Genomic DNA, 25,139 nt, shown 5'->3' on the forward strand with positions numbered 1-25,139 from the left:
CCAGGTTTCCGGAAAGAACTGTCTCCATCTGTCTGGCTGCTCACCTCTCATTCACTCCTCAAAGCAACCGCAATCAGACTGCACCGCCATGGTCTGCAGCCACCAACCGACTGACGACTCTGATGGACACCTGTCAACCCCCACCTGCCCTCCCTGACAGCGCTGACACTCTTCTGCTCCTTCCTTCCTCAGCCTCTCGTCCCCTGGCTCCCAGGGCTCCGCTGTCTCTGAGCAGCAAGTGAACATCCACTTCTGCTTCCCCCTCTGGGCTCTCCCTGGAGTTTCTGTCTTCTTCCTCCTCACCTGCTCCATGGGTTCCTCTGGGTTTTCGCCACCACGGAGAGATTCACAGAGAGTTCTCTGATTCTGACCCCCAGAATCACCTGCTAAGCCCCAGATGCCTGGTGACCCCTCTACCACACTGTCCTCTGGGTCTCATATCCATGCTCACCCCATGAACCTTGTCTCCCAAGACTGAATCCAAAGGCACCAAGCACTTTCTGTCGTGCCTTGAATCCATGCCTTCCTCCTCGTTCCAGACCTCGGCTCAGACAAACAACATCCCCTTCCTGAGTTCTCCCTAGTATCTTAACTGGCCTCCCTCCCTGTGGACTCAGCCACCTCTGTGCCACCCCTCTAACGCTGCAATGGGATCGTCCGGAAATGCAAGGGCAGGCTTGTGTCCTCTCTGCTTAGAAGCCCCCCCTGATCTCTGATCACCACCTGGATCCCCAGGCCCTGGGCTCACTGGCCTCTGCTTTCCTCTCCAGCCACTTCTGACACCTCCACCCCACTTGGTATCTTAAGCATCACTGAACTTCTGCTAGCCCCAAACATGCCCTTACACAGGCTGTCCTCTGTTTAGGCTGCCCACTGCCCATCTTCTTGTTCACTAGCAAACTCCCGTTCATTCACCAAAACCCTATCAGACGGCTTTCCCTCTTAAAAGTCTTCTTGAGCCCTTTTTATCCCTCCCATCCTGAGTTACTCATTCCTTTCTCTGGGCTGCCTCTGGGCCTTACATGTCTAGTCTCTTCTTCTCATACTCTAGTGTCTTTTTTGAAGGATGAAGGTATTTGTCTTCTCTGCTAAATAGTAAGTTCCTCAAGCAGAGAGACCAAGACCTTCATCTCTATGCCCTCAGGGACTGGAGCTAACAGGTCAAGAAATGCTTTTTGAATTAAATTATGTAACCAAGGTAGGGCAGTGTCTTCAAAAAATCTTGCAAAGTAATGTACACCCAAAGGGAATGTGAAAACATACCTATATATTAGCTGTACTGTCCTTTCTACCCCCCCCCAAACATTTCCTCTCCCCTAAATTCTGCACTACCTTGGAAAACCTATTATCCCTATTTCTTGCTGGTTACAAAGATTATCTTTCTGGTTTTGCATATACTTTTTCTAAGTCAGACATCAAGCTCACTTTCATTCCGACAGAAGCATGCAGGAGCCTGGATCATCTGCCAGTTTCCTTCGAAGCATCCCTATCTCCGAACTTTAACCACCTGGCCTATCTTTCTCCAATTCCTACTGCCTCATCTCTGGGTCCAGAGCCTTCTAGAGAAAATTTAGTGGAATCCTTGGTTTCCCTCACTGACTTTGTCACATTTTAAACCACAAGTAATTAACCTCCATAAAATTCTAAATTCAATCACTTACTAAATCTAAAAAGAGGCACTTCTGCCCTAACGTAAAATGTGTTCACTTGTAATTATTTTCTTGATTCCTCTGAGGAAAGAAATTTTGCTGCGCAAAATGTAAACCTCACCACAATCTCTTAGCAACCCGGGCCAGCCGCCCCGCTGAAGCCCACGGCTCACAGGTGACTCTGCCAGGGCCATTCTATGTGGGTGCCATTCTTATTAGGGCTTCCTCCCGACAGGTGAGAAAAAGCCCGCGGAACTTAAGTATCTCTCCCAGAGTCCAGAGCTAGTAATGGAGAGCCAGCCCTGGAACCCAGGCAGGCCTGGAGCCCATCTCCCACATCCTCCTCCTTCCAGCCAGTGTTTCCCACTGCCCAAGAAACAGTCGGCTTTCATGTGGGAGACTTCAGACACCGAAACAGCAGGAACAACATCAGCTCACACTCGGGACAGCATTTGGGGGCTGGGACTCCCTCCCCGACTTGTCCCTGAGCTGCCAGCAAGGTGGCAGGCTCTGGAAGGTATTTACTACGAGAGGTGTCACTGTGTGAATTGCTGCAGTGACATCCCTCTTATGTAGGACAACTCTTAGCGTTGACATTCCGCTAAACTATGAAAGGGTTTGACAGGTGCTTCGGAGACTAAAGCTGTCAGCTCTGAGCTCTCCAAACAAAGACACCTCTGTACCACAGAACTGTCTCCTCAGCTCCTGGACCCTTGTCCAACGAAACCTGCAGAGACATCACTCCCCACAGCCCAGGTCCAACCAAGGGGGAGGAGGGAGGGCCTGCAATAAACTAGAAAGTGAAGTCGGAAGGAGAGAGATCAATTGTAAAGACACACAAAGACTGGGTTTCCCATCAGCAGGAAGAGCATTTGCCTCCAGACGAGCATGTGTTCTATAGGCCATTTTCTGCTCTTCAACAGACTCAAAGACAATGTACAGGCTAACTGCAGGGGATGTATGGCCAGGAGTAATGACGTGGAGTTAGGGAGTGTGAAACTTGACAAAAAGTGGGCCAGGAAAGACCATCAGTATGGAGAACATTGATAAATGTCCCACTGAACCAAGTAGTTTCCTGAAAAAAAAAAAAAAAAAGCCTACAGTTCCTACAGCCCATTGGAAGTAATTTATTCCTGAAAATCCATGAAGGAAACTGGCAGAAAGGACAATGAAGGTATCCACTTGCCACAAAATAGATTTGCCAAAATCATTCCAAACTCTGGGGTGGGGTAAGCAAGTAGTTGTGGTAGAATGTTAAAATAATGAATTGCACCTCCTATTGTCCATATTCTTGGTCTTGCACCTTGCTCGGCCAATGGAACGAGCTGTACAGTGATGTCCTGTAAGTTCCAGAGCCTGGGTCTTAAGAGTCTTGCGGCCTCCCCGCTTGTCCTGCAGGAACTCTGAGTCCCAAAGCAGTGAAGAGTCCAGTCTAGCCTGCCCGAGGATGAGAGGCCCCTGGGAGGAGAACCGAGGGGTCCCCCGGCAGACAGGCAGCACAAAGACCACACATGGCGCCCACCATCCTGGACTTCCAAGGCCAGTGTCACTGCCACATGACTACTGCTGTGGAGATCATCCCAGGCAAAACCAGAGAGAATGAGCCAGAATGACCCACAATGTCACAAAAAATAAGTTATTGTTGTGAGCCATTAGTTTAGGGGTAGACTGTCTTGTTACACTAATGACATCATGGTGGCAGGAGACGTCTGCCTCCCTTCGAGGCCTTCAGGGGAGCTGCTGTGCTCCTACCTGGCTGCCCAGCACACCTGAGCACCGCCCCCTCGCCCATCTCCCTCTGAGGGGTTCTGGGTCCCCTTGATGGGGAGCTATTATTTCAGGGGTTTGGTCCATGGGCTTCCACTGGTCTGTGCTGATAAACTGCTCCCCGTTGACAACAGTGTTAATAACGGTTATCTCCTTGAGGGGCAAAAGGGATGGTATTATGAGCTACAGATCACAGGAAGAGAAAAATTTTTTTTCTTAAAAGAAAAACAAGAAAAGGGGGTGCTTGGCTGGCTCAGTCGGTGCAGCATGCAACTCCTGATCTCAGGGTTGTGAGTTCGAGCCCCACACTGGCTGTAGAGATTACTTAAATAAAACCTTGGAGCGTCTGGGTGGCTCAGTCGGTTAAGTATCTGACTCTTGATCTCAGCTCAGGTCTTGATCGTGGGGTCGTGAGTTCAAGCCCCGTGCTGGGCTCTGTGCTAGGGGTGGAGCCTACTTAAAAAAAAAAAAAAAAAGGAAAGAAATGCTGGTACCAGAAGACACTATCTGCATTCTTGCCCTGGCCTCTGGCTTCAGAGCTTTTCATGGTAATTGGCACATGGAAGGTACCAGGGAGGCAGTGAGTTCCTACAGCCCATTGGAGGTAATTTATCCCCAAACCCCCTTCATAGGAGATGTCTGTAGATCGTCCTTATGAAATGACCACCACATCTGTGGGTATGTGGACAGAAATGCATGAGGATAATGGAAATTTCTTCCCTCACCTAGTTCCCAGCATTTCAGATCTCCCTGTCTCCTTTGATTCATTCATTGATTTATTCTTTTAAGAAGTATTCATCGAACATCTACTCTGTGCCAGGTATCATGGTTGGTGCTGGAAACTAGAAGAGGATGCCCTCAAAGATCTCAGATCTTAGTCTAGGGAGAGAGGGATGTAACAGATAAATAGGAGTAGATGAATGTATAATAATAATTAATGGACAAATTATAAAGCAATGAAGAGTTAGGACAGCTATGGAAACAAGACCCAAGGTACAAACTTCTCACTTGGGCCGACTTGACAGTGGTTCTCTACAAAATCAATACTTTGTCTCTACTTAGCAGCCTGCAACCCCAGGGCTGATGTGGTCTGACCCACATATTTCCTACACCATTTCCCAAACCCGCAAGTCAGCCCAGCCCCCACACCCAAGCATCCCACTCTGACCTCTGTAGGGTGGACTCTCATCCTGCCCACCACCTTGTTTCTTGAGACTCCCCAGAGATGCCCCCACCAGGGTAGGTCCTTCAAAGTCTCTGTTTCCCAATGTGGAAGAGGAAGCCTTGAATGCCCACATGGCAATGAAGGTGACCCCATCTGTCAGAGCCTCACCCATCCACACCAGATTAAGAAATCACAACAGGAAATGTTCGAGCTGGAAGAGGCTCAGAGAACATCTAATCCAACCCTCTCATGAGGAAACTGATACCCAGGGAGGTGGAGATTTGACCCAGCACAAAGCTATCCGCAATTATTGTCTACACATCCCTCAATAGCACAGTGAGTGAGAGCACTAGGACTGGAACCCAGTCTTTGACTCTTAATTCAGTGGTCTCTTCATTACATGTATCCTCTAATAAAGAGCCAGGAGAAGAGTAACAAGAACAGGGTCAGTCAGTCCCATGCCAGTTCAAAGATGCTGACTTTGACAAAACTCCACCCATTAGAGTTCTGGAGAGATCCCAGCTGGGTGCATGCAGGATGGAGATCACAGCTAAATCAGCTGCGTGGCCAGAGGGACAGCACCCCACTCCCCCCGCAACTGAGAACTTGTGATATGGTGGTTTGGAGGATCTCTCCCCCAGTTCTGTGACCTCATCAACAGCATGCTTCCAGCATCCCTACCCAAGAGCCAACAAGTCCTGGGTACACAGTTCCCCGTTCACTCCCAAGAGCGGTGTGTTTCCTGAAAGAACGGTTTCCTTTGATCTTTATGGACATAGCGACTCATGAAGTGGATTGTTTCCCTCTTTGCTATAACTGCTAAGAAGCACAGGGCAGGATTTGCTGCCAATCCCACCAAAGAGTACATGACTTTATGGCATGTATTCTGAATAGTCAGTTGATTCCAGGCTTCAGTGTAGCTCTCTACCCTTACTTTCCCCTCCGCCATCCTCAAGTTTCCTCATACATCTGTTTCTTGTCCTGTGTATATACTGGGAACCATTTCAAATCTTTTTTTGGGGGGGGGGCGCCTGGGTGGCTCAGTCGTTAGGCGTCCGCCTTCGGCTCAGGTCATGATCCCGGGGTCCTGGGATCGAGTCCCACATCGGGCTCCCAGCTCAGAGGGAAGCCTGCTTCTCCCTCTCCCACTCCCCCTGCTTGTGTTCCCTCTCTCGCTGTGTCTCTCCCTGTCAAATAAACAAATAAAATCTTTTTTAAAAATCTTTTTTTTCAGTGATCAAATAGATAAATAAAAAGCAAACAAGCTAGTTTTAAGAGGAAACTGAGAAAAAAATGCCAAGAGAGAAAATATTTACCATGTCTCCTCTAACTCAAGGGTTTCAGAAAGACCCACAACACTGGGACTAGTGACAGAAAACTTCTTTATACAAAACACTCATATGGTCTAGAAGCAAGGGCAATATTGGAAATACTTAACACCCAGTCTAGCACAGCAATAACTTATCAAAACAGACCCTGCCGATGCCGGCTGTAAATCACCAGTCTGGCCATACTTGAGTATACATGGGCCACCATCGAGCGTGACCAGCAGGCAGGAAACCTGGATCTTTGTTCTCACTCCGACCCCAGTTACCTGTGTGCCCTCGAGCTGGCTGGAGCCTCATTTTCTTCACCTCGAATGATTCACAACCACGATTTACAACCCTCCCAGCTCTCATACCGTCTTTTTGAAACTGAACCAATAAACCACACCTCTTTGAGAGAACCGGTGAGCACCACCAGGCTTACATCAAGGACGTGCTTTAGAAGACTCCCCACCCCCTGGAAATTTTACACAGAGCCTCTAAGTTATTATCTCGGCCAACCTCTCGATAATTTCCCCTTTCCAGTTTGCTGCTTGTGACATTAGCCCATGATGGAACACCAGCTTCACAATGGGATTCAATCTTATTAGCGGGAACCTGATTAGATTATATTTCGCTGCAGCCCAGAGGCCACTGTATTTCAAGGACAGACAGGCCAACTGTGTGAGAAGCATGCAGAGACCCACTCTCCGCAGACCTCCAGGAATCCGACCCAAGCCTGCGGCAGCCACACCAAAACACACATGAGGCAGAAGCATAGATTCCGACCTTGAGAAGGTATTCCGGGCGTAGTGCATGATGCTGTCAAAGTCGTACGTCTCTCCCAGAGAGCTCACTTCCCCAGCTTCCATTTTTAAGAAATTATACTCCTGACCTGTGACACAACACTCTGTTAAGGCCTTTGAAAACCAAGGCAGGTACCTGAAAGGAGGCAGAGGGGGAAAAGGAGGGCCCATGGCAACTCCTGAGAGCTCAGTTGGCCCAATCAAATAGCAGGGGTGTGGTCGTTCTCGTTGGTTTTAACAGACTGGAAATGTGCAACTTCGAGCAGCCCTAGGTTCTCCCAACCCCACCACCCAACAACCCCTCCCCAGGTGCCGCTCGAAACTTTTATGCCAAGTTTGTAGACAAGTTAATTATTGATCGGATTGCTCAGAAACTTAAAAAACAAATAAACCTCTGATCTTGCTACTGAAAGAACAAAAGAAAAATCAGGGAGTTAAGTTCAATCCCAAATTGTTCACAATTCAGACTCTCAGAAGCATTTTAAGGCAACCATATTATTCAGTCAGCTACTTTCATGTTCCTTATGGACTTCCATATAAAATTATTTAACATGAGGGGCGCCTGGGTGGCTCAGTTGGTTAAGCAACTGCCTTCGGCTCAGGTCATGATCCTGGAGTCCCTGGATCGAGTCCCGCATCAGGCTCCCTGCTCGGCAGGGAGTCTGCTTCTCCCTCTGACCCTCCCCCCTCTCATGTACACTCTCTCATTCTCACTCTCTCAAATAAATAAATAAATCTTTAAAAAAAAAATTATTTAACATGAGATTTTTGTTTGTTTGTTTGTTTAATCTAGACACTCTATCTGCCTTGGGGCAGAACATTCCCAGGCAGAAATACTGCAGCCACAGGTACTCGTGTCCTAATTGTATTTCAGTTTCAAAAAGATGTGCTGCTGAAGTCAGCAAAAGGGACTCATAAAAGCCACCAGGAGAACTCCTTTTTTGGCTTCTCAGCTGTGATGCTGCCAGTGTGTTCTGGTCCATTCTGTTCCTGTTAGGAAATGGAGTTGGATTTCATTGTCCTTTACAACGTGAAAGTCATTTCGTTTCTGCTATGACCTACAAGCTATGGCAAGACCTCCCCGGAAGGGCCACAGAGGACAGTGGCCGTGCTGGGCACAAATGCCTGCACAATAGGCTTGCTGACTCCTTACTTAACAAATGAGCACTGGTCAGCTCCCCAAATCCCCTCTCCTTCACACCTGCCTGCCCCGGGGGACGCCACCTTCCTGGCCGGTGGCTTCCAGACTCCATACTGGCTCCTTACCTGGTTGGATGTTTTCTCTGATGATGGTGACATGCTGGTCTCTGTCTGGCCGGGTGTGTTCATGCCAGAACCCAACCACATGGCCCAACTCGTGCGCCACGATGCCAAACTTGTCACAGTTTTTCCCAATGGATATGGCCTGTGGGCCTCCTCCTCGGCGCCCAACGTAGGAACAACAGCTGGACAGTTGCAGAAATACCCAGATCAGCAGATCAGAGAATAGGAGAGTCTAATGCCCTCCCCAGTGTGTGTGTGTGTGTGTGTGTGTGCGTGCACACACACGTGTCTCTAAAAGAAACAGACTTTCAGAGCTGAAAGTACTCTCATTGTCCAAGTTCCCTCCCAATACAGAAATGCCCTCCAAAAATGGTTCACCTTTTTGGTGGTCATGGATCCACTTGAGAACCCAAAGAAAGATAAGGCCTAGATTCCTGAAATAAAGCCCATACCCTTTCTGACCGCTGCACCCCCAAGTCTCTGCGAGATCATCTCTGATGACAAGGAAAAGAGATAATGAAAGGTGTCAGCTGAGTTTCTGTAAGGCATGAGTCTTGGTACCCTTATCACAGGAGTCTTGGCAATGATTCCCCTTCTGGGCACAATTATTTTTTCAAATAACATTTATTCCTAATATATTATTATATATTATTCCTAATATAGAAAGGTATAGGAAAAAAATTAAAGTGGCCCACAATCCCACCACCTTTATCACCCAGATAACCTCTCTCAAACACTAAAAAAAAAAAAAAAAAAAAAACATGATCAGGGGCACCTGGTGGCTCAGTTGGTTAAATGTCTTGACTCTTGGTTTTAGCTCAGGTCATGATCTCAACATCGTGAGATAGGGCCCCACATTGGGCTCCGCGCTCAGTGTGGAGTCTGCTTGAGATTCTCTCTCCCTCTGTCCCTCCCCCCACTCTCTCCCTCTCTCTCAAATAGTCTCAAAAAAATACATGTTCAATAGACTGAAGTATTAAGTCTCTCACCCCCTCTGATCTCTTCATCCAAAGATAACCGTTGTTAATAGTGTCTTGGGCATCCTTCAGAAAAATTAAATATACATATTTTTAAATTACAAAAGGCACTATTTATGTTGTCCTTCATTTTTACCGTTTACCTCCTTACTTTAGAGATCTTTTTATAACAGTGCATATAGACCTCCTTTATTCTTTTTTTTTTTTTTTAAAGATTTTATTTATTTATTTGAGACAGAGAGAATGAGAGACAGAGAGCATGAGAGGGAGGAGGGTCAGAGGGAGAAGCAGACTCCCTGCCGAGCAGGGAGCCAGATGCGGGGCTCGATCCAGGGACTCCAGGATCATGACCTGAGCCAAAGGCAGTTGCTTAACCAACTGAGCCACCCAGGCGCCCAAGACCTCCTTTATTCTTTTCAAAGTAACAAAGTACTATATTTTATTTAATCAGGCTCCTATCAGTGTACATCTAGGCTGATTCCAATTTTCACTATTTAAACAAAGCCTCACGGGAAAGGAAGAGAAAACAAGCAAACAAATAACAACAAGCAAAACAAAGAAATGATTGACTCTTGTTTGTGGCAGGGTAAATTCCTAGCATTGGGATTGATAGATAAAAGGGTATATGCATTTGAGATTTCGATAGATACTATCAAATTGCAATCCCCAAATGTGTCTACTTATATACCCACTAATAATATATTAAAAAGCCCTATTTCCCCACAACCCGACCAACACTGGTTTTATCAAATTCTTTTTGTCAACTGGATAGGTGAAAAATGGTATTTCACTGTATCGAGACTGGATAGTTTTCCATGTTTTATATGACATTTGTATTTTTTGTTCTTGTGAACTATGGGATCACATCTTCTCCCTATGTTCTTTTGGGTGGTCCATCTTTTTATTATTGATATGTAAGAACCCTTTGTGAATTAAGGAAATGAGTCTTTTGATTGCCAAATATATTGAAAATATTTGTCTCACTTTCTTTCTCATTTGTTTGTTTGTTTATGTGTTGTTTTGGTTTTGTTTTCACCATATAGAATTTTAAAATTTCAATGTATGTAATGTCTTCATTTTCTTATGTCCTGCTTAGAAAGGCCACCTCTAGGCCAAGATTATAAGTAAAATCCACTCTTATTTCTTGTTTTGAATACTTTTTAAATTTTTTTCTTTTCTTTCTTTCTTTTTCCTTTTAAAAATGTTTACATCTTTGATCCAGCTAGAATCATTTTGATGTACAAAGTGAGGTAGGAATCCAGCTTTATCTTTTTCACAACGAGCTGTCTACCCCAGTATTAAAATATCCCAAATGACTAATCCAGGTTTCTCTTACTCATTTAAAATGCTACCTAAATTTGTGTATAGGCATATTCATTTTAAACTCTCTTGCTCCATTCCAAATGGTCTTAATTATTATCATCTTCACTTGCACTTTAAACCCTAGATGTTTGAATAGACCATCAGACCTCTTCCCATAATCCCCACCCTACTTCCATCCCTCTGTCCCCGTGTTCTCTCTATCTCTCCCTCCCTCTCTCTCTCTGTCTCCCTCTCTGTCTCCCTCTCTCTCTCTTTGTCTCTGTCTCTCTCTGCCTCTGTCTCTGTCTCTCTCCTTCTCTGTTGGTTATTTCTACATGGTCATTCCTCCAGATAAACTCTAGTATCATTTGTTTAAGTTCTAAAAACATATATACCCATATACCCACATATACATAAAATGTAGATGTTTGAATCACAATAGCATGCATTTATAGATTATTTTAGGAAGTTCTGACATCTTTACTATGTTGAGTATCACCATGCCAGGAAGTGGTATGCATTTCCATTCTGACTTTTTTTTTAAGTTTCCTTAGAGTTTTGGCATTTTCTTCCTATAGGTCTGGCATAGTTTTGCATTTTTGTTAAATTTATTCTTAGATATATTATTTATTATGTTTCTATTAAAGTGATATTTTTCCCATTATAAAAGCATATCAAATTATTTCATTATAAGGAAAAGTAATTAATTTTTTGTTTATTACATTTTAATCAGTCACCTTAACAGGGTCTCCTTTTGTTTCTAATAGTTTCTCAATTGCTTTTCTGGGTTTTGGGGTACATGTCACATTAACTTCAAACAATGCAAACATCTCCTTGCTCCTGATGATACTTACTGTGTGTATTTCCTTCTCTTATCTAATTATATTGGCTAGCATTTCCCAAAATGTGTAAAATAATTGTGGTGATCATAAACATCTTCGACTTGTTCCTGAGTCTAACAGAAATGCTTTTAGAATTATCATTGTTAAATCTGATGTGGGCTGTTGGGATACACACACACACACGCACATACACACAGCTTTAGCCATATCTCTTTAACTTAGAATTGTAGGGCTTTTATCATCTAGATAGCTTGTAATATTGATCCTGATTTCTTTATGACCTAAGAGTTGTACAAACAAAAAAATGGAGCTTTTAACTTACTATGTAATGCAGGAGTATTTATTCTACTTTTGTTATGATGTCCAGTCTTATTGCCTTGCAATCAGAGAATATGTTAATGCTATTTCTGCCTTTGAGAATCCATTGAGGTGTTCTTCATGCTTAACAGATGGACAATGTCTATAAATGTTCAACACGCACTTAGAAAAGATGTGTTATCAGATTGCAGAATCTGATAGACCCATAGGATCAACTCTATTAGTTATATTTTTCCAATCATCTACAAATCTCTACTTATTTTTTGGTCAACTTGACATTGATCTCCTTGGGTTGACAGAAATGAAATAAAGTCACTGCTGCTGGTGTTTCTGTCGATTTCCCCTTGAATTCCCTGGGGCTGGTTTTATGACTCTTAATGCTGCACCATTTGGTGCATAAAGATTTATGATGGTTATATTCTCACTGTAGCTTGGACTCTTTCTCATTATAAAGTGTCTCACCTTTTTTTTAAAACACTTTCCGACTTTAAAAACAAAACAAGAACGAAACAAAAAAGGCCTTGTCTATAACTAAAATTATGATCCTAACATTCTTTTTGTCAGCGTTTGCCTGTGTGCCTTCTTTCCTTTTACATGTAACCTTTCTGGGTCGTTCTCTTCAGTAGTCATTTCATGCATATACCATGTAGTTGGGTTGAGGTATTTGAACCAGTATGGGAAACTTTTTCTTTCAGTGGGAGATTGCATCACACTTACATTGCCTGGCATAACAGATAAGTTTAGTCATAATCCAGGCATCTTATTGTTTGCTATGTTTTCTGGAGGAAGTCTGTTAGCCCATGGAGCCCATAAAATTACGTGCAAAATTTTGCATAAATGTATATCTGTCATGAGGGAGCCCATAGCTTGGTTCAGAACCACTTCTCCATATGAAACACCCTCAATTCCTTCAATTGCTCCCACGACAGGAGATCCAGACCCCTTGTCTTTCTAGAGTCTTCTTGACCCGCCTACTTTGTCACTGGATTGTGAGTTCACTGGGGGCAAGGAGAGTTTCTGACAAACCCCAGGCTGCTGTTTATCACAGCTCCTTGGAAAGACTTGGTTTTACAGAGAAAATTCAACACTCATGAGCCATCCGATTGTCTGGCTCTGATTCTGTTGAGGTGGCCTTGCTTGTGCTTACTTACCCGCAGGTTCTGTAACTGAACACAATAAAGCTCTCTTCATCAGTCCTTTCTATGAAGGTCACACAGGTGTGCTTCTCCCAGTGTCTCATGGCCTGCTTAAAAATGGCCCTCTGGCTTCCTGAAATGACAGGGCAAGCCTCATCACTGCACTGATGGGTCCATGCCTCCCTCAGATGCCGTAAGGCATGCTGACTTACAACAATGCTTGTTCCAATGAACGTTGGGTGACCCAGAATAGAAATGCACTAGGAATAAGGATTTCCCTTGCTAAGAATATAACCTTCCTGAATTACCAAAACTCAGAGAGTAAGAGTTATGAATGGAAAAGAGGGTAAAAATAGATTTTCAGAATATCCCAGGCTCTCCAGCTTTTCCTTTGAATGGAGAGTACTTCTTTCTAAACTTAAAACAAAAAATCTTACCCAGATTATTCAATTTGAAAATTTTAGGCTTTTGAAGTAGCTCACCAGCACTGCATTCTGCAGCCTCATTTTATTTTATATCTACAGGAGCATGGGTCCATATGCTCTAAAAAGTTTGTTTTCATGTACATTCATGTTACTTTTGCATGGGGCTGCAGTGTTTTCTGGTGGATCCTTGAGCCTCATTTTCTATAAAGCCTTTGAAAACAGGTGAATTTCATACTTTCTCTGAACATGTCTTCATATTTCCTTGAGTGGAAATGTGTTGAAAAATAGAGCAATAAGTAAATTGTCTTGGAGCAAGAACAAAGTAGTTGTAAATTCTGGCTGATAGTTACTTACAGTTAATATGTATTCTTTAAAAGAAAAAAAATCTATCAATCTGAGATAAAGAAGACTATTTTGATTTTCCTAGAAACAATGAGAAGGATCTAGAAAAATAGTTGTTGGGGGGATACAAAGGACGGTTGGGGGTGGGGTCTGAGTTCTAGAATGACCTCATTGCCAAAAACAAACAAAGCACTGGGGAGGCTTCCATCATAGTCTGGAAGACCTAGGTGTGATATCATATTGTCCCCCCAAAAATACATACAGAATAAAGAGTAACCTAGTTGTCCATTTTTTTACATCTTGATATTTTTTAGTTCAAATCATTTATAGCTCACTCACCAAAATAGCAATCCCATTAATTACAGAATAACACAAACCACCATGTTAAGAAAGTTCTCTACATAAAATTAGTTAACTTTGATGAAGGTTATATAAATCTTTGGTCAGAAAAGCACACCAGATCTGAAAGAAGAACACAGTTAAGCGCCAGAGAACAAAAGCAAGTAGCTGGTTAAAATTCCAGTATTTCAATTCTTTAGGCACACTGCTTTCTCTCCTAGCAGGACTGGGAGCTCCCTGAGGGCAGGTGAAGTTTTGGTCATCTTTTTATCACCAGCACCTCATTAAGTATCCAGCACGAGAAAGCCCTGGGTTAACGGCAAGGGAGTGATGCTGCCGGGAGAGAGAAGGGGAGGCCTTGCTCCAGGCTCTCGGTCAGCTCCCAGGTCCTGTCGTCCACGTCATCACAGCGCCTTTACTCATCCGTGGTTTTCAGTGGCTTTGGGACATCTGCCTCATCAACCGCCTCTCACAGAAGTCATAGATCCGCAGAAATGAAGCCGACTTGTGCATGCAGTCAGAATTGAGAGGCCAGAAGAGGCAGCTCTATGTGGCTTCTCACTGAGGCCTTCGACTACCCCTGGGCCACAGGCCTGCTGTGGGCATAACTGTTGACCATCGACTACGCGTCGCCGCGCTATTCTAGGTGTTGGAGGCATAGGAATGAAAACAACAGGAATAAAGATCCCTGCACCCACAGCATTGGGCAGAGACAAAAAATAGGCGAAACAAAAATAAAAGTCAAAGCATTTCAGGTAATGGGAAGTACCATAAAGACTAGAAAGTGGGGTGCTGAGAGCAAGTGGCTAGTGGGGGTGCCAGGGAGGCAAAGAAGGCCTTTCTGGGGATATGTCATCTGATCTGAGACGCCAGTGATAAGAAGAAACCACAAGAAGGTCTGGGGAAAGAATGTGCTAGGCAGACAGAGGGCAGGGGCAGGTGTGTTAAGGCAGGAATGAGCTGGGCATGTTCCAGAAGGGAGAAGTACCTGTGAGGCCAGCACAAAGGGACTGAGGAGGAGAGAGCAGGAGCAGGTGGGAGACTGGGTGGGACGGGGCCAAGGGCTGCCTGGAGGAGGGCCTTGGGGGCCATGGTCAGGAGCTTCAGTCTCACCAGTAGTGATGGAAAGCCACTGGCTGACATACATATTTTAAAGATAATAATACCAATAGTAAACAATTACTAATTACTATGTGCCAGGCACTATTCAAGTGCTTTATCTGCTTAACTCGTTTAATTCTCAAAACAACACCATGGGCTAGAAAATATTATCATCCCCACTTACGGAAGAGGCGACTGAGGCCCGGTGAGGTGAAGCGACTTGCCCCAGGGTATACGAGTGGCAAGCGCCACGGCCAGGATTGGCCACGTCTAACGGCCCACTCTGCTTACCTTGCGTATTGCTGCGGGGCTGGGGACTGGTGCAGGGCATGCACCCAGGCAGAGGCCAGGTCAGCCCACCACGTGCGGCTGCTCACAGCTGCCTCCTGCCTGGAGGGCTCTGCTCACCTACCCATTGTGCAAACCCTGTCTCTATTTCAAGACCAGGATCCTATGTGACCCCCGGCATGAAGTCTTGCGGACTAGGTGACCACCTTTGAGGACACAGCCCCAGCAGAGACCGCAGTTTTGCCAGGCTACATTTCGTAGCCCCTGAAAGGCATAATGGGGCATTAGCAGGTAGGACTGTGGTGCCCCAGCATCTACTCTACCCTGAGGAGGACACTGTCAACCTAGGGGGACAAAGCCCCCAGCCCCAAAAGGAGGCCTCCTTTGGGACTACTGACCAGTGAAGTTCCCGCCGATGACGTAGGGGATGACCCCTCCGGGCCATATTCTCTCTGTCCTCGAGGTTGTGGCTCTTCGGACCCGAGAAGAAAAGGTCTCAGCTCTGGCGTGTGAGGTCCTGGGGCTGGGCAGAAGCATGGCATTCTCCTCGCCATCTGCAAGACAGGCACGCTGCCGTTTACTCTGCCTTTCATTCCTTCTGTACATTATGGTTAAGACTACATTATCCATGAATCCACAAAGAGGGGGGTTAAGAACTTGTGTTCTAAAGGGGGTATTTGGTCTGCTCAGGGTTTTGAATCCCTGGGTGTTAGTAAGGTTGCCAGGGCTATGATGGAAGCAGGTTGCCTTGTCGGAAGCCTTGAACAAGGGCCTGTGGGGCTCAACAGCAGCCCGAAATCCTCAGACTCAAGCGGGCCCCAACAAGGCATCCTCTAGGATGGAGGTGAGTCAGGGATGTGCCCTCTTCTCAGCGCTGGGAACACCTGGGAGAACTTACCGAGCCAATCCCCTCCCTGACCAAATGCCCATCAATGTTGCAAAGGTTGAAAATAATTTGGCCAGTCTGACAAATAAAGTAAACCAGTCTGTGATGTTGGGAAGACAAACTCTTCGCAAGATAAACCCCTGGAAAAAGCAGAGCCTCATAAAGTCCCCCAGCCCTTCCCAGTCTCTCGGCACAGCTGGACCTTTAAGAGAGGGACGTGGAAAAGAAATGGAGGCTCTGTGAAGGTTCTGAGTCCAAGGTGTGGCCCCGGAAATAGCAGAGATAGACAGGTGGGGTGGAAGCGCTCGAACCTATGGCATGCTAATAACCCAATCCGCGCTCATTTTATTAATTGTTCAGACAACGTAAGCTTTTGTTTTCAGTCTACTTGCTTAGACTTCCTCATTATTTTCACTTAGAGCATTTTCTTTTCAGTTTCTATATCTTTTCCCTAAAAATCAGCTTTTGATTCTGTTGATCCCTTTCATTTTTTAGGATTTCATTAATTGTATTTATTTTATTACCTCCTTCCATTTTCACTTATTTTATTCTGATGTTTCCTTTCTATCTTCTTTTCTTTTTTCAAAACTGGAGACATAACTCACATACCTTAATAGACATTCTTTTAAAGTATACAATTTAGTGGTTTTTAGTATATTTGCAAAGTTGTGCAACCATCACCACTATAGAACTCCACATTTTCATCACCCCAAAAAGAAACCTATTAGCAGTCACTCCCCATGTCTACCCCTTGCCCCAGTCCTTGGCCACCAGTAATCCACTCTCTGTTTCTATGGATTTGCCTATTCTAGACATTTCATATAAATGGAATCATGCAATATGTGGCATTTTGTGTCCGACTTCTTCTACTTAGCATGCTTTCAAGGTTCATCCCTGTCGTAGCATGTATCAGTACTTTGTTACGTTTTATGGCTGGATAATATTCCTTTGCATGGACCTACCACATTTCGTTTATCCATCTTTCAGCTGGATATTTGGGTTGTTTCTACTTTTCGGCTATCACGAATAATACTAGTACGAACATTAATGTATACATTTTTGTGTGGACATATGTTTTCAGTTCTCTTGGGTATATGCCACAGACTGGAATTGTTGGGTCATACAGTCACTTTATATGTAACCTTTTGAAGAACTAGTAGACTGTTTTCCAAATCGGCTGCACCATTTTACATTCCCATCAGCAATGTATCAGGGTTCTAGTGTCTCCATATACTTCTCAACACTTGTTATTGTCAAGCTTGTTGGTTATAGCCATCCTAATGGGTGTGAAGTGGCATCGCACTGTGGTTTTGATTCGCATTTCCTTAATAACTAATGATGCCAAACACCTCTTCACGTTCTTATTAATCATTCACATAACTTCTTTGGAGAAATGTCTATTCAAATCCTTTGTCTATTTCTTAATTGGGTTGTCTTTTTACTGTTATAATGATTCTTTGTATATTCTGGATACCAGACCCTTATCAGACATACGATTTACAAATATTTTCTCTTATTCTGTAGGCTGTCTTTTCATTTTTACAATAGTATCCTTTGAAGCATAAAAGTTTTAAGTTTTGATGAAGTCCAATTTATTCATTTTTTCTTTTGTTTCTTAAGCTTTTTGTGCCATATTTTAGAAATTACAGCCTAATCCAACCTCACAAAGACTTATATCTATGTTTATATCTATGTTATATCTACAGTTCTATAGTTTGGGTGCTTATACTTAAGTCTTTAATCATTTTGAGTTAATTTTTGTATATGGTGTGAAGTAGGGGTCAGTTTTATTCTTTTGCCTGTGGATATCTAGTTTTTCCAGCACCACTTGTTGCAAAGATTAGTTTTTCCCCTATAGAACTGTCTTGGCACTCTTGTAACAAATCAGTTAGCCATCCTCTTCTGGCTTCTTGAGTTGAACGTTTGTCACATAATTTTTAATTTTTCTTATATTCTACTATTAACATTTTAAGGCTAGAATTTCTCTGAGTTCCATTTTACCTGCACTCCATCATTTGACATGTACATTTCAACGTTAGACATTGATATATTCTGTTAGCTCCATTTAGACTTTCTTCTTTGATCTTTGAGTTATTTAGAAGTGTGATTTTTTTAAATTTCTAAATATTTCTTTCTCTGTGGGTGTTACTGATTTCTAACATTGCTTTGTGTTCCAAGGACCCATTCTCCAAGGTGGGGGTCAGCAAACTTTTTCTGTAAAAGGACAATAGTAAATATTTTAAGTTTTGTGGTTAATATATTCTCTGTTGCAACCAACCAGCTCTACCGCTGTGGTGTGATAGCAGCCACAGACAACATGTAAATGAATGGGTATGGCTGTGTTCCAATGACAGTTTATTTGCAAAAGCAGATGGCAGGCTGGGTTTGGCCTCCTGGCTGTTGATAACTAGTCCATGCTCCAAGGTATCAATTCTTTGGCATTTTGAATCTTCCTTTGCAGCCCAGTACGTGATTGGCTTTTATAAATGTTCCATATGTCCTTGGGATAATGTGCATCCATTTCCATAATTGATGGTTAAAGGGTGTTACATATGTTATTCACATATTCTGTCTACAACTATTTTGGCTCTTTGGTGTATCAGTTACTGAGAAAAATGCTTTAAACAACCCTGACAACTAAGATTGTGGATTGTCACTTTCTCCTTTATTCTTAATTTCTGCTTTGCATTGTTCAAGGCTATGTTATTTAAGTAATACAAGTAAAGGGCTTTTAAATACTCCCAGAGAATTATTTCTTTCATCATTAATGACCCTCTTTATCTGTAATAATGTTCATCCATAATAAAGATTATTTTGGCTGATATTAATGTCACTATATCAGTTTTGATTAGTGTTTGCCTCATAGTTTTTTCCCACTCATTTATTTCCAATCTTTTTGTGTATTTGTGTTTTTTTTTTAACGAGTCATTCAACAGGCATTATTCTGTGAGTAAATTATATTTCCCACAACAATAACACAAATTTTACAATGGTCATATTGTTGGGGTTCAATTTCTTTTATTGTATATGAAATGGTTTTTGTAAATTGAAACTTTTATTGAGATACTTGTAGATTCACATGCAGTTGTAAGGAATAATAGATTTTGTGTACCCTGTACTCCATTTCCCCCAACAGTAACATTTTATGAACATTTTACTATAGTACACTATCACAGCTGGATACGGACATTAATGTATTCCACTGATCTCATTCAGATTTCCCCAGCATCATGTATACTTGTGTGTGTGTGTGTGTGTGAGTGTGTAGTTGTATGGAATTTCATCACATGTACAGGTTTGTGTATCCACCACCACATTCAAGATACTGACCAGTTGCATTACCATAAGGATCTTTCATGTTGGCATTTTATAATCATATCCACATCCCTGCCCCTCTCCTCTCACCCATCCCTAAACTCTCAAGCACCAATCTGTTCTCCATTTAGAAAATTTTGTCATTTGAAGAATATTATATACACGGAATTTTATAGTATATCACCTTTGGGAATTGGCTTTTCTTACTTGGCACAATTCCTTGGAGATTCATCTGAGTTGTTTTATGTATCAATAGTTTCCTTTTATTGCTGAGTAGTATTCCACGGTATTCATGTACCACCATTTGTTTAACCATTCACCTGGGAAAAGATATCTGGGTTGTTTCCTGATATTACAAATAAAGCTGTTACGAACATTTATATACAAGTGTACAAGTGTTTGTGTGAAGATAAGCTTTTATTTCTCTGAGATAAATACCCAAGAGTGGAATTGCTGGGTTGTATGGTAGGTGAGTTGATTTCTGGGTTCTGTATTTTGTTCCATTGATTTATGTGTTTATCCCTCTGCTAATATGACATTGTCTTGATTACTGTAGTTATATAGTAAGCCTTAGTATCTGGGAGAGTGATAATTCCCATTTTAGACTTCTTTTCCACGATTGTTTTAGTTATGTTCCCATATAAATTTTATGGCTGTCCATATAGATTTTAGAATAAGGCTGTCTATGCCTATAAAAAAAAAAACATGCTGGGATTTTGATAGGAATTACATTAAACCTATAGATCAATTTGGAGATAACTGGTATCTTTACCATATTCAGTCTTCCAATCCTCGGACATAGTATGTCTCTCCATTTATGTAGGTCTTTCTTGATTTCTTTCATCAGCCTTGTGTAATTTTTAGTATACAAATATTGTATATGTTTTTTAAAGTGTATAGGCATTTCATTTTCTTTGAGTGCTTATAAATTGTATTGTGTTTTAAATTTTTATTTCTGCATAATTGTTGTTAGTATATAGAAATGTAAGCAATTTGAGGGTTTGGCCTTATATCTGCCATCTTGCTGAAGTCACTTATTAGTTCTGGGATTTGTTTTTTGTTTGTTTTTTTGTTTAGATTCCTTGGGATCTTCTACATAAACAAGTCGTTTGGAAATAGAAACAGTTTTATTTTTTCCTTTCCAATTTTCATGCCTTTAATTTCTTTTTCTTACCTCATTGCAGTGTCTATAACTTCCAGAATTATGTTGAATAAGAGCATGAGAGCAGACATCCTTGCCTTGTTCCTGGTGTTAGGGGAAGTATTCAGTCTTTCACTACTAAGTAAGATGTAAGCTGTAGGTTTTTGGCAGATGCTCATTATCAAGTTAAGATAATTTTTCTCTATTCCTAACTTGCTGTGTTTTTATTGTAAATGTTAGATTTTGTTAAATGCATTTTATGCATCAGTTGATGTGATCATGGGATTTCTCTTTTTTAGCTTGTTGATATAGTAAGGTTACATTGGTTGATTTTCAAATGTTGAACCAGTCTTGCATATCTGGAATAAATTCCACTTGATTATGGTGTATAATTATTTTTTATACATTGATGGTTTCGATTTGCTAATATTTTGTTGAGGATTTTTTAGTATAATTGTGATTAGATTTTAGGTATATCTGTTATAGACAAATAACTACATTTTTTTCCTCGTTGTTCAATCTGAGACTTTCTCTTTTAACAGACGAATTATACTTATTTTATAACTGACATACCTGGGCTTATTTCCTCCTTTGTGTGTGTGTGTGCATTGTTTGCTATTTTTTTCCTTTGCTTCTTTTTTTTTCCTTCATTGCTTTCGGTAGGATTAAGATATTTTCCGTATTTACTTTTTATTTCCACTATCTCCTTTCTATTCTTTAGTATTGATTTTAATTTTTAATGTTCATACTGGACTTAACAAAGTACAAAGAATTCGCAAACTACAAGATGGATCTGAAGAAATCAGAATCTCCATTCTCATTCTGAGACTACAAGGATCTTAAAGTATTTTAATTTATAAACAGACCTCCCGATTTTTCATGTTATTGTTTACTTGCTTTTAAGATCCCAAATTAGTTACTATTATCAATGATTTGTTTGTTTGCAATACAGATTTACATCTACCTTCACATTTACCATTTCTTTGCTGAATGCTACTTCTTGCATCCCATACCTCCCTCCTGGAAATGCATCTTTTATTATTCTTTCATGATGACAATAAACTCTCAGTTTATTTTATCCTCAATCTATTTCATCTTCGCTCAATTTATTTTATCCACACTCTGGAAACTAAGTTTAGCTGGGAATGTACAGAATTCTAAGTTGACAGATGTTTTTCCCTCAGCACTTCAAAGATAGTATTCCAGTGTCTTTTGGTCTTCATTGTTACCAACAGGAGGTATCCTTATAGTTTAATGGTCAGTCCTTCACCTCTTATCTGTCTTATCTTTTGTTCTGTTCTCCTTCCTCTCCTCCTCTCCTCCTCTCCTCCTCTCCTGTCCTCTGTTCTTTGTCTTTGGTGTTTCTCAGCATCATTATAATTGTCTAGATGTGGATTTGTGTGAATTCTCTGCTTGGGACTCAGTACAATTCTTCCTTCAACTGTGGAAAACCCTAATTCCTCATCTGTTTGACCACTGCCTCCTCTTTCCCAGTCTCTCTATGAACGTTCTCTCATCTTCAAGAATTTCTATTGATTATGCACTTAACAGTCTCATTTTATCCATTTTGTCCCTTTACCTTCTTCCATATTTTCTTTATCTCTCAGTGGTAAAATTTGTGTGGTTTCCTCAGATCTGTTTTCTACTTCACTAATTCTCTCTTCAGCTGTGTTCAATATACTATTTATCCAATTCCAGGTTCAACAATATACTTATCATTTCTAAAAGCCCTATCTAGTGGCTTCTAAATCTGCCTGTTCTTTTTTCCTCCCTACTGTAGTTTCAAATTCTTCGATTGGTTCTTTTGCTATATATACTTATTTAATCTCCTTCAGATGGTTCTATTATTTTCCTATATCTTTGGGTACTAATTCTCCAATTTATTGTCTCTGCTGATTCTCCTCCATGGATTAACTTTTTGTGTTTCTAATGTTTTTATTTAAAATTCATTTTTAGGAGAGATCATTCCTTTCTAAAGGAGCCCCATATGCCACCAATTATGAGTGTGACCCTATTTTTTGTTTTTTCAGGGCTTTTGGGATTCTAGGGTCCTAGATCAATTTTTATGTTAATTTCTAAGTTTAGGGTTTCCATATTTAGGAAATGTAATTTGAGAACTTATACTACATGGGGAACAGGCTTTCAGATTCAGTTTCTCATAGATGAGGTATTTTCACCCACACTTAGAGCCTAGGAAAGATAGCAAGATTTCTTGCCACTCTTAGCCACTGAGCAGAGTTTTTCTACTCTCTCTCTCTCTTTTTTAATGAGTATGAAGCCCTTTGAGGGTGTTCATTTTATGCAAGATCTCAGCATTCACTTCTCGCTTCACATGGGACCAAGGCCGTATCTCCTGTATTTATAGGCATGAAGACACCAGCTCCCTGTCCCCCAAATCTTAGCCCAATTTGAATGCCCTCTGCACATTCTTGCCACCATCTGAAGCTTAATTCTACGGATTTGTGTTCCCTATTCTCTTCTGATCGTGGACATTTCCCTTTCTATCCTTTGTTCTTAACTCTGTATCTTTTATTTGGGATGGTGGGAAGGTTATTTATTACTTTCAGCAGTTCTGTATTTGTATAGGGGTTCCCACTAATTCAGTTAGTCATATGAACAAGGCTGTCACGTAATACATTTTTAGACATGAAAATAGTTGTTTTACTGGTAGAATTTCTAGATCAGAAGTCATACACTTGCAACTCTTGGGATAAATCCAACCCACAGATGTGCTTTGCTTGGCCTGGACACTTTTGGCCCACACTGTGTTTTTGTTGTTGTTATTGTTGTTGTTTTAATATAACTTTAGAAGCCAACTTTTAAAAATCAAGGGATTTCACTTTAGGATCCAGATTTTCTAGTTTTTCTTTAAAGACAGAAAGATGTGGCAACATTGGGCCCATGTCTCATCATTTACAACCCACTAGAGTTAGGTTGTACCTGCTGGCCATAGCCATGGTACATGTTTTCCTGGTTGTCAGAATCTCTCCCCCACTTCCCATCGTCCTATCTAGCCCACCTCCCCCACTGACATTACCTGCTGGGCCTCTGCAGATATTCTAATTGGCTATCCCAATCCTAGACTACAAATTACATCCAACTGCATTCAAATGTGAGTTGCCCCCATGGGCGGGGAAGCTCCACGGGGCCAGCAACCATGGCTGGCCTGTTCACCACTCTAGTCGCACCCAGCACAGTGCCTGGTTGGTGGTAAGTATTGACTGCTTTTGTAGTTTGAATGAATTAATTAAAGAATGGATGAGTTATTCTAAAAATAAACAGCCCAACAGTCCAAACAATTCCATAGTGGAAACTCCTCCAAAATGTTGGCAGCCCTAACGCCCTTAATGTTTAAACTCTGAGAATCATCGCGTCTTAAGTAATCACAGGCAGCGATGTAGCAAGTGGAAGTTTATTATTCATTTCCCATAGGGTTTTCAACAAGTCTCTTAATTTTCTTCTGCCGCCAACTCTCCTTTGGAAATTGGGCAGAAATAGTTTTCTATTCGAGGGAACAACACTGAGACGTCCCGTGTTTCTCAGACAAGCTGTGCTTGCTGTGTATGCATGTAGGCCAGTATGGTTAGGGCTAGGCTGCAGCCGAGTCAGCGTGGGAAAATCTGAAGTGCACCTGGAAAGAGACTGGGGTGCAATTTCCAGAGATGGGTTATTGAATGACAGCTTCCCCCTCAGTCCAGTGAGAAATTTAATTTGCCAAGGACTCAACACAGGAAGCATTTGCCGATTAAAAATACATCTAAACAGATGTTCTGCTTAGCCTGGAAGAAGGATCTTAATGCAACTGTCATTATTGGATTTTCTTGGATTACTACTATCTGGAATCAGAGTCCACCAGGAGGATGTAATTATTTATTATGGCCAAGAGTCCTACATTTGAAGAGGAGCTCAGAGGCATCTGAAAAGATTTAACACACCGGGGGTGGGGTGGGCTGGGGGATAAAGTCCATTTAAATTCTCCGGCTCTGGGAGTGGACCCTGTCCTCTGTGGAAAAGCGGGACGGCCACAGCTATTCAAGGTTCCTTCTCCAGCTGAAGGTACAGGCGTGTCATAAACAGAACCAGGCCTACCCCAGCCTTCTCAAGTGAGGCGCTGGGAATTTTCCATGATTCGACTGGTCAGCCCCACACTGGAAGCAAACATCCTGAGAGTCCAGCCATCTGCACACCCCCCACCCCAGGGTGGTGGGCAACATTGCACCTTGCCTGCGAACCTTGAAAGACTCAAGAGTAGCCCCTCGGTGAAAGTGGAGACTGGAATATTCTGCATGATGGTTTTCAAACCTGGCTGCACATGTGAATCAACTGGGGAGCTTTTTAAAAATTTTGGCGTCCACCACCTGTCCTGAGATTGCAACTCAATCAAACTAGAGTGGAGTCCAGGCATGTGAGTTTTTAAAGCTCCCAGGTAGTTCCAAAGCACAGGCACGTTTGAGAACCACTGATACTGCCCAAAGGTTAGGAGCAGGGGGTTTAGGGTAGGGAGACTTAGGCTCAAGGTAAATGCTGCCATTTGCTACTTGTGTGGCCGTGGATAAGCCACTCTTCCTGCCTCCTGAAGCTTCCTTCCTGCTGCATGCTAGCCTTGTGGGCACTGAACCAGGTAATGAATGTCAAACGCCTGCCATGGTAAGGGCTCGATGCGAGCTTCAGTAATCGCTAGCAAGGTCTGCATCTGGGGACGGGCTAGAAAGAATGCCTAAAGTTAGGTTCAGTGGCTACACCCAGATACACTGACATTAGTGACATTCAGGG

General features: G+C 42.4%; 1 protein-coding gene across 1 annotated transcript in view; it reads right to left on the reverse strand.

Moving 5' to 3' along the window:
- TLL2 (tolloid like 2) overlaps positions 1–25,139 on the reverse strand; it is a 127,116-nt gene that overhangs the window by 41,741 nt on the left and 60,236 nt on the right. Inside the window, exons 4-7 of the mRNA XM_045876276.2 lie at positions 15,423–15,578; positions 12,545–12,662; positions 7,958–8,136; positions 6,675–6,780 (exon numbers count right to left, since the gene is read on the reverse strand). Of these exons, the coding sequence (XP_045732232.2) occupies positions 6,675–6,780; positions 7,958–8,136; positions 12,545–12,662; positions 15,423–15,578 (559 nt within the window). The remainder of the gene's footprint in view (positions 1–6,674; positions 6,781–7,957; positions 8,137–12,544; positions 12,663–15,422; positions 15,579–25,139) is intronic.

This window comes from Mirounga angustirostris, unplaced genomic scaffold (assembly GCF_029215605.1).
Source record: "Mirounga angustirostris isolate CCGP_5_RB_7025 unplaced genomic scaffold, mMirAng1.0.hap1 SCAF_6, whole genome shotgun sequence".
Classification (NCBI taxonomy): domain Eukaryota; kingdom Metazoa; phylum Chordata; class Mammalia; order Carnivora; family Phocidae; genus Mirounga; species Mirounga angustirostris.